This window comes from Littorina saxatilis, linkage group LG7 (genome assembly GCF_037325665.1).
Source record: "Littorina saxatilis isolate snail1 linkage group LG7, US_GU_Lsax_2.0, whole genome shotgun sequence".
Classification (NCBI taxonomy): Eukaryota; Metazoa; Mollusca; class Gastropoda; order Littorinimorpha; family Littorinidae; genus Littorina; species Littorina saxatilis.
The window spans coordinates 2,107,444-2,120,870 of NC_090251.1; the positions used below are offsets into that span (position 1 = coordinate 2,107,444).

The window sequence follows — 13,427 nt, forward strand, 5'->3', positions numbered from 1 at the left end:
AGGTCCCTGGTAACCCGATAGAAGACTCCCTCCCCTTGAGGTCCCTCGTAACCCTCTAGAAGACTCCCTCCCCTTGAGGTCCCTCGTAACCCGATAGAAGACTCCCTCCCCTTGAGGTCAATCGTAACCCGATAGAAGACTCCCTCCCCTTGAGGTCCCTCGTAACCCAATAGAAGACTCCCTCCCCTTGAGGTCCCTCGTAACCCGATAGAAGACTCCCTCCCCTTGAGGTCCCTCGTAACCCAATAGAAGACTCCCTCCCCTTTAGGTCCCTCGTAACCCAATAGAAGACTCCCTCCCCTTGAGGTCCCTCGTAACCCAATAGAAGACTCCCTCCCCTTGAGGTCCCTCGTAACCCAATACAAGACTCCCTCCCCTTGAGGTCCCTCGTAACCCAATAGAAGACTCCCTCCCCTTGAGGACCCTCGTAACCCAATAGTAGACTCCCTCCCCTTGAGGTCCCTCGTAACCCAATAGAAGACTCCCTCCCCTTGAGGTCCCTCGTAACCCAATAGAAGACTTCCTCCCCTTGAGGTCCCTCGTAACCCAATAGAAGACTCCCTCCCCTTTAGGTCCCTCGTAACCCAATACAAGACTCCCTCCCCTTGAGGTCCCTCGTAACCCAATAGAAGACTTCCTCCCCTTGAGGTCCCTCGTAACCCGATACAAGACTCCCTCCCCTTGAGATCCCTCGTAACCCAATAGAAGACTCCCTCCCCTTGAGGTCCCTCGTAACCCAATAGAAGACACCCTCCCCTTGAGGTCCCTCGTAACCCAATACAAGACTCCCTCCCCTTGAGGTCCCTCGTAACCCAATAGAAGACTCCCTTCCCTTGAGGTCCCTCGTAACCCAACAGAAGACTCCCTCCCCTTGAGGTCCCTCGTAACCCAATAGAAGACTCCCTCCCCTTGAGGTCCCTCGTAACCCAATAGAAGACACCCTCCCCTTGAGGTCCCTCGTAACCCAATACAAGACTCCCTCCCCTTGAGGTCCCTCGTAACCCAATAGAAGACACCCTCCCCTTGAGGTCCCTCGTAACCCAATACAAGACTCCCTCCCCTTGAGGTCCCTCGTAACCCGATAGAAGAATCCCTCCCCTTGAGGTCCCTCATAACCCAATAGAAGACTCCCTCCCTTCTTACCCGGTCCCCCGACAATCCTACCCGATAGAAGAATCCCTCCCTTCTTACCCCGTCCCCTGACAATCCTACCCGATAGAAGAATCCCTCCCTTCTTACCCCGTCCCCCGATCATCCTACCCGATAGAAGACTCCCTCCCTTCTTACCCCGTCCCCCGATCATCCTACCCAATAGAAGAATCCCTCCCTTCTTTCCCCGTCCCCCGATCATCCTACCCGATAGAAGACTCCCTCCCTTCTTACCCCGTCCCCCGACAATCCTACCCGATAGAAGACTCCCTCCCTTCTTACCCCGTCCCCTGACAATCCTACCCGATAGAAGAATCCCTCCCTTCTTTCCCCGTCCCCCGATCATCCTACCCGATAGAAGACTCCCTCCCTTCTTACCCCGTCCCCCGACAATCCTACCCGATAGAAGACTCCCTCCCTTTTTACCCTGTCCCCCGATCATCCTACCCGATAGAAGACTCCCTCCCTTTTTACCCCGTCCCCCGATCACTCTACCCGATAGAAGACTCCCTCCCTTCTTACCCCGTCCCCCGACAATCCTACCCGATAGAAGGCTCCCTCCCTTCTTACCCCGTCCCCCGACAATCCTACCCGATAGAAGACTCCCTCCCTTTTTACCCCGTCCCCCGACGATCCTACCCAATAGAAGACTCCCTCCCTTTTTACCCCGTCCCCCGACAATCCTACCCAATAGAACACTCCCTGCCTTTTTACCCCGTCACCCGATCATCCTACCCGATAGAAGACTCCCTCCTTTTTTACCTCGTCCCCCGACAATCCTACCCAATAGAAGACTTCCTCAATTCTTACCCCGTCCCCCGACAATCCTACCCAAGAGAAGACTCCCTCCCTTTTTACCCCGTCCCCCGACAATCCTACCCGATAGAAGACTCCCTTCCTTTTTACCCCGTCCCCCGATCATCCTACCCAATAGAAGACTAACTCCCTTCTTACCCCGTCCCCCGATCATCCTACCCAATAGAAGACTCCCTCCCTTTTTACCCCGTCCCCCGACAATCCTACCCGATAGAAGACTCCCTCCCTTTTTACCCCGTCCCCCGATCATCCTACCCGATAGAAGAATCCCTCCCTTCTTACCCCGTCCCCCGATCATCCTACCCAATAGAAGAATACCTCCCTTCTTTCCCCGTCCCCCGATCATCCTACCCGATAGAAGACTCCCTCCCTTCTTACCTCGTCCCCCGACAATCCTACCCGATAGAAGACTCCCTCCCTTCTTACCTCGTCCCCCGACAATCCTACCCGATAGAAGACTCCCTCCCTTTTTACCCCGTCCCCCGATCATCCTACCCGATAGAAGACTCCCTCCCTTCTTACCCCGTCCCCCGACAACCCTACCCGATAGAAGACTCCCTCCCTTCTTACCCCGTCCCCCGACAACCCTACCCGATAGAAGGCTCCCTCCCTTCTTACCCTGTCCCCCGATCATCCTACCCGATAGAAGACTCCCTCCCTTTTTACCCCGTCCCCCGACAATCCTACCCAAGAGAAGACTCCCTCCCTTTTTACCCCGTCCCCCGATCATCCTACCCAATAGAAGACTCCCTCCCTTCTTACCCCGTCCCCCGATCATCCTACCCGATAGAAGACTCCCTCCCTTCTTACCCCGTCCCCCGATCATCCTACCCAATAGAAGACTCCCTCCCTTTTTACCCCGTCCCCCATAAAAGGCTCATGCTTGATATCTTTTTTCTCGACATGTCCGTTATTATGAGTTATTTATAATATGCTGACTGTTAGCAAAGGATAACAAGACATGTCGAGAAAAAGTGCAACCATATTTTTGTTGATTTAATTTTAATTTTAATTTAAGCCTGCTTTTGAATATACAATATATGATTTCTTAGCGGAAGTCCCAGGTATTTCTGGTATGAAGATATAAAATTAATACTCGGTAAACGTATTTTGTCTTTACGTTATTTTTAAATTTTAACGATGTTGAGTTATTTCAGCATTTGTTTCGCTTTTCTGTGATTTTAGCTAATACATATTTTTTTGTTATAAATAAGCCCCGCCAACGTTTTGTAACATTAAAGTAAATATTTTCAAAAAAGTCAAAATTTCATTTTTTGACCATTGTGATTTTTGCGATTTTTGTCATTTTTGGGGCACATTGTTTCACCACATTACAAAGATACAGCTTAGAAAAAAAATCGAGGTATACACTATGTGTATGTCGGTTTATCCAGAAAATGTTGCATTTCTACAACAAAAATTGCAAACGCTGCGTCGACGCAAAACTGACCAACAACGCAAAACAGCAAATAACACCAAATAACGGAAACTTTGAACGTCAATATCTCTGAAACTATTTGGCATACGCCCTTGAGAATTCGCAACCTTCTTAGTTAGCATGCCGACTACACGCGGGAAAAACATTACATACTTGAAGTAATTTTGAAAAAAATTAGTGGACCTACCTACCTATAAGACTAACATCACCAGACATTACCAATGGCATCATAGCTGAGGTCAAGCCTTATATTCTTAATAGCTCAGAGGATATTTTCCATGGTGAAAATCTTTTTCCAGTAAATATTTTCATGCTGTGAATCTGAATTTTGATGAAACAAACCAAATTCGGTCATTTCTGCTAATCATCAACACCTACAATTGTGTGAAATTTGGAGGCTTTTGCTTTAAAAAAAACAACAACACAGAAAACCTCAACGCAAAGTTTTTACGAAGATGACCCAGCTTTGACCCCAAATTGTGACAGGGGTCAACCAAACATGGACCATGTCGGCAAATGATCAAAACCAAAGTGTTCAACGTTTCAAAGCTCTAGCTTCAAAAATGCCTGAAATAACGTCAATGTTAGGTTATTATCTATGAATCGAATATGACCCCCTGTGACCCCAAAACTTGACGAGGTCGCATCGGGAGATTATCCTATAATTCACTGGTACAAATTCTTGTCTGACAAAACAAAAATATCACTGGCCGTTACACACGCACGCACACACACACACACACACACACACACACACACACACACAAGTGCGCGCACACACACACACACAAGTGCGCGCACACACACACAAGTGCGCGCACACACACACACAAGTGCGCGCACACACACACACACACACACACACACACACACACACACACACACACACACACACACCAGGCGGAGCTGACTGTTGACGCTGTAGTTGTTGACGAAGGCTTCACCCTTGGTTATGAAGACTTCGCCCGTCAGCAGCTTGAATGTGGTGGACTTGCCCGCCCCGTTCTGCCCCAGCAGCCCGAAACACCCCGTCTCCTCCACTCCAAAACTCAGCTTGTCCACAGCCCGGTAAGACCCGTACGTCTTGCATATTTCCTGGGTTCATACAAGGTTTTAGTGAGAATTTTTTTTAAATTTTTTTTTTAAGTAAATCAATTTAGGTCCTCGTCTACATTTTCTTACAGAAATTGACATTTGAAAGCTAAAATGCTGAGTCTAGTCACTAACACTTTCAAAAAAAACACCCCCCTCCGATCAGAGAGGACGGAGCCAGGGTATCCGTTTGAAAATTCATTGTAGTAATTTAGCATAGTAGGATATCCTTATTTGGAACATAATGTAAACCGGAAGTTTTCAAAGTGCTCAACCACCCAGAATTCCTAGCGGTGAGCAGCCGCTTCCTTGACGAAAGTTCGCTGGTAAGTTATTTTATCAATTATGCAATACATTCTTGTCGTATATGACTTTTAAGTTTCAAGCAATGTGTTTGCTCTGTTCACGTACTGTGTTCATCATTCGTCGACATGAAATCTTAGCTGAGTTGTCGCATTTCAGGGATCCTCTCAAAAGTCAATTTTACGCTTACAGCATTGCACATTACGGGACTATATGTTTTATGGCGGTTTACAAAGAGGCTCTGCTGAATGATTCGGTTCAGGAATTAAGGATTCATCATAAAAATAAAGCAAAAGCACAGGCCTAACGCAAACTGAATGTTTCGAGAGGCATATAGTTCCGACACAGTGGCACACGTAGGCCTACACTGACAATGAAATCTATAACGCTTGCAATCGATCTAAATTTGTATTTCTGCACACAAAAACATTTTGACTACAAAATAAGGATCTGAATCGTATTTTTCAACAAGAGTCCTTGACCTTGATTTGTGTGCTTTCATTTGTAATGGGGTTACAGACTACTACCCGCAACATCGATGTCAGAATCGCCATTGATTTTCCTGTAGGACTAACAACTACAGATCTAATTGAAGCAGTTGAATCAAAGATCTAGATTCTTCGCGAATCTTCGAATGCAGCTGGTTTTTGGCTCACGTAAGTGTAGCCTATGCGATGCTAACTTTTGTCTGTCTGTGCGTGCGTGCGTGCGTATGTGTGTATGTCTGTGGTAGAAACTTTAACATTTTTGGCTAAACACCGAAATACTCATTTCACGTGGTTAATTTTCAAGCACCATCTTCAAATTATTGAAGCAATGATCAACATTGTGTCGGCATGTGTGTAGTTAAAGCGTGTATCCAAAGAAAACGGGTGGTGGGGTTTTTTGAAGGGGTACAAGCAGTTGACTGGTTTGTGTCATGTTTGGTATGTAGACGGCAGGTCAGGTGTCAAGATCAGGTCAGGGGTCGCGCGAAGGATTGTGGTCCAGTTCTCACCTCGCCGATTCGCCGGGGAAGACGATTTCATGTTGTTCGGTTTCTAAGCTCCAGAAAAGTAAATAAAGAAGATACCAAAGGGAGATTTCCTACAATTTGATCTGCACAGCGTGTTTCCAATGTCCACGCGAGGAAGAGCTGTTGAAAGAGCAGTCAGTGTCGATCTTGCAGCCGTATCCCGGTAAGTTCAGAGACAGATCTAGTGTCTCCCACTCTGATAACGTGTCACCTACTGTTAATCCGTTTTGTTTTAATTTCTTTTTATTTCAGCAGACACGGATGTCAAACACAGTGCTAGGCAGTCACCTCTAGTGAAATGAGTTGATCTAAAATGCCTGTAATGTTTGGATGTCTTTGCTCGTGGTTCGATTTATGTGAATTTCAAGACTTGCAGTAGAGTCTCAAGTTAAGTTTACTCTGCCCGAAAAAAACTGTCCACCATTTACTTGAACATGCAGATATAAGGAAACGGAATGAATCCGTTCTCAAAGTCAAAATGATCACGATTTTTTCCTCAGATTCAAAACATGCACTGTCATGGTTTTGTCTGTACAATTTAGTAAGTCTCAAGTACTTTGCAACAACTTCCTTGAACGTGAAAGACAGTTTTTGAATGCTAGATCTGTATCGCGTTTCATTCCAGACTCGATCCTCTCTTTGATTGTAGATCTACTGTTTGCTGTTTACGTACTATCATATGATTCGCTATGTAACGTTTGGTAAGCTTACCTTGCAACAGCTTTCTTGTCTTTGTTGGCATTTCTGGCTGTGTTGACCGTCAGAATTATTTTAAGAACCAGGCTGCTGCAGTCGACATGTTTCGCATATTGTAGGGTTACCATGCTGCATAGGTAAAGTGGCTTGTATAACCTGACTATTCTGTTTCAAAACACTGTTTATATTTGTGTAGGTTGTAGTCATCATAACTAATCGCATTTTGCCATTTGTTTCAGAAAGGAGGTTAACCTACAACAAGATCGACGCTATGTCAGATATATGCCTCAGCCACATGTATGAAGACTTCCGAATTTAGATCTACTCGGCATGGTGACAAGTCTTGATGAAAAGTATAGGACTGAGGACAGCAGTGGAAAAAGTGCCCACATGGCAGGTACCTAACCTATTACCCTAGTCATTTTATCTGTTTGCCTTCTTTTGAAAATTATACATGGAGTTGATATGATGCGTTAGTTTTAACTGTGTGTGTGTGCGTGCGTGTGTGTGTGTGTGTGTGTGTGTGTGTGTGTGTGTGTGTGTGTGTGTGTGTTTGTGTGTGTGTGTGTTACGGAGTGAGTGAGTTTGTGTTATGTTACTGTTTGTTGATTTCTTACGGGAGCCTTGAAGGCTTCGCCTCTTGTTACTTTTGTATTTCTTAGGTCTATGTGTGTGGCGTGTGTGTGCTGTGTGTGTGTTTGTGGGTGTAAAATGTGCGTGCGTGTGTCTGTAGATATATATATATGTGTGTGTGTGTGTGTGTGTGTGTGTGTGTGTGTGTGTGTGTGTGAGTGTGTGTGTGTGTGTGTGTGTGTGTGTGTGAGTGTGTGTGTGTGTGTGTGTGTGTGTGTGTGTGTATGTGTGCGAGACATTCACGTAGTAGTGCGAGTGATGGAGTGATTGAGTGAATCGGAGTGTCTGTGTTTGTTTTCTTATACCTGATCATGTTTTAGACGATGCATGTATGCATTTATAGTTCTTACAAATGCCAAACGTGTAGCTCATTATACAATTGCCCCTTATGGCATAATTAACTAATATTGTACTGTATTGCATGGTAGGTATAACTTTAAGCCACGTTTTTTTTATTCACTTATGATTCATTCCCGTCAATTATAACCGTTTGTCCCTTTCTTAGATTGTGTCTTTTAACAGTTTTGTTTTGTTGTTTCTTATTTGCTTTAAAAGCTGTCCATTTCGATACTCAGATCGAATAAAGCACGCCTTTCTCATCGTCTCCACCGGTTGAAAGCGTACAAACACTCAAGTCCTTAATGGCTCAAAACCGTAGGACTTTTAATATTAATTTTAGTAGTCTCCACCGGTCAGAAGAGACAGGACAGGGCCAGCAAATGGTGCGGCCGTGTTGTTTGTCAGCGCAATCGGACAGGTAAAAGGGAATCAAGGACACAGAGAGTCCGCATGCGGACAGCTACTCAAGAAGCTGCCGCCAAGAGTTATCGGGAAGAAAGATCCAACTCTACTCTTACAGTGAGTTTGTGTTGTTACAAATGTAATGGTTTGGAGATTTGTTTCTCTCTGTTATTGCTTGGGTGCTTATGTTAATCTCAGTTATTCAAGTATGGGCTGATTGTATATTGTAAACGCGTGCGTGCGTGTTTGTGTGTGTGTGTGTGTGTGTGTGTGTGTGTGTGTGTGTGCGTGCGCGCGTGAGAGAGAGAGAGAGAGGGGGGGAGGGGTTGGTGACACTCTATACTTCCGTTTGCTGTTTAAAAGGATACTTACAAAATCGACAATGCCATCAATCAGTCGAGACACATTTTATTAACAAAATAATTTTTATAATGTCCCAATTTATTTAATGCATACACTCACATATGTATACATCTGAATGAATAAAGCACACACATGACATAAATGATATATCAGCCGAACGAACTTGTACAACAACAAATCAGCCATTTTCCTTCCTTCTCTCCATATCTGCAAAAACCATATACAGATTATTATTTTAGCGTCACAAAGAGCGAATTATGCGCTAACCTGGAAAGAACAACAGAGAGTATTTCATTCCACAAACACAGACTCGTCAACAGCGTTAAATAATGATTTATTACCTCAAAAGCCCATGTAAGTAGCACTCTCATTGAAGCGAAAACCGCTTCCTCTTTTGAATGGCACCTGTTCGTCAACAGCGATACCCCATTCACCCTCTCGCCGAAACCTTTATGCGGTGAAAAACCTTCCCCGCACAGCGAAGAGAAATTGACGACCCGTCACGTCAGACCGCATGTGAAAAGAGAGAAGGTGGTCTCAACTGAAGTTTCCTGGAGCCCCTCCTGTACATGCAGAGCGGCGCGTTGAAATCAAAGCAGAAATCAAAGCGATGAAATCCATCAAAGCTCGCAGGAAATATAAGACACGACCGTCCTCCCCAGCGCTGAGTGTTCGAGTGTGTAGTTAACATGTCTCAGACAGACAACCTTGACAAAAACACGTGACTCACATTGTCACTACCCCAGTTCAGTTATCGACGATTTTGCCCAGCAAGCAAAAATCACGCACGTGGAACCCTTGTATCACGAAATTCCCGTGCTCGGCTATGCATGGTTAGCAAAAACCCACAACCGTTGACAGAAAACAGGCGCTTTCTGTCGCAATTCGACAAAGGCACCCGAAGAAGTGACTCTTTCTCGAACCATGTCACTAAATCGTGACAGTACGCAATATCGGACAGTCACACTACAAAAAGACAATGCGTTAGTGCATAGATCGGTATTCTCAAACGTCACGAACGGACAGTACGTTGCTACTATATATTTTACTGTATTAACAAAACCTCACAGTGTGGTGTGTGCCGAAAAGCAACCATATGAGATTCAGTCAGTGGGACCCTGAATCTACCTGGGGTGAAATCGGGTTATTGACTCTCATTGCATGAATTTTTAAACTGAATATATACATGTACTACTGTTCATGTTGTTTATGTGATCCACTGCAATTTCTGTGTATACCTTAGAATCTCAAGGTAATTTTTGAACGGGGCATACAAATGATGCATTTCGGTTCCCAGTCTATCTGAAATCAAGGTAAGATATATATGCCAAAAAAAATAGCGATCACACAGTGCTTCAGCATGAATTTGAAAACCTGCTCTACGTCACATAGACACAGCGTGTCTTATGATTCTATTCACCCTCTCCAAACAAACACGTACACGTTTTCTCTGGTACGAATGTCTTAAAAGCTCAAACTAAGCTGCTGTTTTATTCTGTCTTGCTTTGCAGGAAATACAGGCACGTCGCTTACCCATGACAGGCAGCTGGTGCGCTAGCGAGTGGGGTTTCTTGGCAGAAGCATCAGAGTACCATTACCAACCGGGTACATCACGAAGCGTCCCGGTACCGAAGCGTCCCAGTACCGAAGCGTCCCGGTACCGAAGCGTCCCGGTACCGAAGCGTCCCGGTACCGAAGCGTCCCGGTGCCGAAGCGTCCCGGTACCGAAGCGTCCCGGTGCCGAAGCGTCCCGGTACCAGTCACCACGCACATCCTCGGCTCGCATGCCAATGTATTATATAGCAAAGGGAATGCCTGTAATTCACACAGAGCAATCACTTGGTCTTAAACGTGCACAAGACAAAAACTTTCATACTGGTGGAGCGAGCCAGTCTGAAGAGTACTCGGGTCCAGCGCGAGCGTTCTTTATTACCCAAATGAACCCAAACAAACCCAAATTAACCCAAATGATACAATTTAAAAGTCGGAGGCAGAACTGAAAAGACTTTTTCCGAAGTTCACGCTTAATGAAGCCAGAAAGCGTGTGTGATAACAGACATATCCCTCTTGTGAACGGAAGCCTACGGACTTTTCCCCCGAACTTGTACACACGGGTACAGTATTTCCAAATTGGTGTGTTGTGAGTACAGATCTAAAGTAAAGTTGGGGAAAAGTTGGACAAAAAGTGATTTTTTTTTACCGAAAGCAAATCAAGGTCTGTGCAAAATTAAAAAAATCAGTGAAGTCAAGGTCAAATCAAGGTCAAGATTAAATTAAAAAAAAATAAAATATGGTTAGTCAAGTCAAGGTCAAATCAAGGTCAACAAGGGCGGATCTGGGGGGGTTACACGGGTTACGTAACCCCCCCCCCCCCCACACCCCCAAAAAAGAGGTAATTTATTGGCTCAGGATGCACCAGATAGCTCTATTTTGCTTCTTTGGATAAAAAAAATTTCCGGGGGGGCATGCCCCCGGACCCCCCTGGAGGCTTAGGCGCCTTCGGCGCCGTCAACTTGTATCTTCGCAGTCATTTTGTAACCCCCCCCCCTCCAAAGTGAATTGATCCGCCCTTGGTCAAGGTTTAAAAAAAACAAACACTCTAAGTCCTGTGACGCGTTACGTTATAGTGGGACGCTTCGGTACCGGGACGCTTTGGTACCGGGACGCTTCGGTACCGGGACGCTTCGGTACCGGGACGCTTTGGTACCGGGACGCTTCGGGGTGTCCCCTACCAACCTGTGCAGTCAAAACAATCAGAAATACTTTCCCAAACGGATGAAGAGTGGGGTTCAAACTCCCTGAGCTACAGAAGGCTGAAATATACTTTTACAAATCGTGTGACTGTGTTGAACTGGTATCTTTGGTTGAACAGATTCCTGCATGGTTTGAAGATGATACTGAGTTGTCACGTGGTCCGGTCACAGAGATGTGGGTCCGGTACATGGTTCACATTCTGCAACATTTTGTTCCAGACTTTTTCCACTGTTGGTGTACTCCAGCATCAGGTAGTCAGTCCATAAGCCGCTCAGCATAGCTTGTGTCCAGTATTGTCCGTTTGCCTGTTGCCTGAAACATGGTTTTTGGGAAGTAACTAACGATCTCTGCACACATTTTAACATGTGAATAAGAACAGAAAAGTTTGTCAAAAGTATACATAGTTTAATTTGCATTTACTTCAAGACCAGACTTTCTTCTCGTTCATTATTTCTTCATAAAGATTCTGGAAATTAACAAAATGTTTCCCCCTATCAAGGCCTCCTAACTTTTTTTTAAATGCAGGTCGGTTTGTTGTCATCTGTGCATTACTTCCTCTTGCCACCCGTGCGGTCATTGCCACCAGGTATCTCAACAATCAAACCGTCTATACAGGGCGGCTTAAAGCCACGTCCTTTTTCAAAACAGGATTGCTCACTACACAGATCTGCGAAGACTTTTACATAGAAAAAAAATCTCTTGACTTGAACATATACCAGGAATAAACATCCTGACTGGTTTTGGGAGCTGGATTTGTTAGGGAACGTTTTACACGTGTGGCGTTTAAGAAATTAATTCATAAAATTCTACATTCGCAAAGAGAGTACCCATACAGAGTGTTCAGTTCTGGTATTTTTCAAAACGGAAGGATGTCCATATCCCATGTAAAAGCCTGGTAAGATTTGAGATTTTGAACCCAATCGTTTACACGGAAAGGGCTGTCGAAGGACTGTCCATTTAAGAGGAGGCATCCATGCCTGGATGAGAAATACACTGATAACACAGAGTTTAACCTGCATATTCACAAAACTGGTTCAGAGGCCCGGCAAAGGGAACACATGTTAGTTATTTTAAGAGAACATCACGAAGACCTAATTATTAAATTAAAGCCTTTCTGCACGAATGTACATCTTCTATGAATTGTATTCTAAAACGCCACATGTGTAATTCATTCCACACACAAAATCCAGCTCCAAGAAGCAGTGAGGCTGTTGATTATTGGTATGTGTTCAAGTCGACAGATGATTTTACCTGTGTAAACTGAGCCTTGGCAGATCTGATATGTGGCCATTTCTGCGAAAAGGGACATTGTTGATCTAAGCCTCTGATTGGAGAAACGCGGGGTCAAAGTTAGAGCAAAATGTAAACAAACTTTGCTGTGCTGACTGACGACCACTTCAAGTTGAATTTCTAAAAAGTTCAATGAATTATCAGCAATAGCACAATGAACAGCAATTTAAAGAAATGGAAAATAGTCTTGGGATCAACATTACAAACTTCTAAAAATGTTTATGTTCATTCCTCCTCAGGAAAAACACATCGAACCGATGACGAGTGGACTGCGATCATGCCGAAAATGGCGAAAGAGTGTTTTGTTGTGCTTCGAGATGCATTTTTTCGTCACTAGTTTTGCTCAAGTTAAAACAACTTACCTATTTTTTTAAATAAATGTTTAACAGTAATATAAACTTGGTAATCTTGAACTTTAGCGTGTTAAATTCATAGCTCATACTTCAGAGGCATTTAAGTCTCCAAATTTGTAGAACCTGCACTTGTAATCATAATAAGTCATTTTAGATCCCTTTGAAGTTACGGAATGAACTCCGATGAACTGTACGAATGCATTTCATTTACATGGGTCAAAGAAGGAATTATTCGTGTAAGCGAACAAGGGAGACAACTCTTTCGTGTAAATGATGTCCCATGGTTGACAACGTACGCCATTTTCGGTGCATTTTCGTCGATTGAACAACCAAATTAATTAATTATGCTTAAGTTTGGAGCTCAATCCGTCAATTAATTTCACGACAAATGTTCCTTGGCTTGCTTACATGGACTTGTATCAAAAATAAGTCAAGAATGTCACTGGATTCTGAGCTATGAATTTAACACGCTAAAGTTCAAGCTTACCATAAACTTTCATCTGGAAGCACATTCAGGAAAGTGATGTAGCCAAATCATCGCACAGCCATATTTCACTAGACGGATCTATACGCACAGGCAGTATTTAATTGTATGTATTAAGGTAGAATGGGAATCAAGACGAGGGTTTGTGTGTGTGTGTGTGTGTGTGTGTGTGTGTGTGTGTGTGTGTGTGTGTTTTGTGTGTGTGTGTGTGTGTGTGTGTGTGCGTGCGTGCGTGTGTGTATGTGTGTGCGTGTATGTGTATGTGTGTATATGTGTGCGTGTGTGTGAGAGAGAGGTAGA

The 13,427-nt window shown here is 44.5% G+C and overlaps 1 protein-coding gene across 1 annotated transcript in view; it reads right to left on the bottom strand.

The window, feature by feature from the left end:
- Window positions 1–13,427, bottom strand: part of LOC138970442 (phospholipid-transporting ATPase ABCA3-like) — a 93,348-nt gene that overhangs the window by 23,718 nt on the left and 56,203 nt on the right. The window contains exon 8 of the mRNA XM_070342901.1: window positions 4,301–4,498. Coding sequence (XP_070199002.1) covers window positions 4,301–4,498 — 198 coding nt within the window. The remainder of the gene's footprint in view (window positions 1–4,300; window positions 4,499–13,427) is intronic.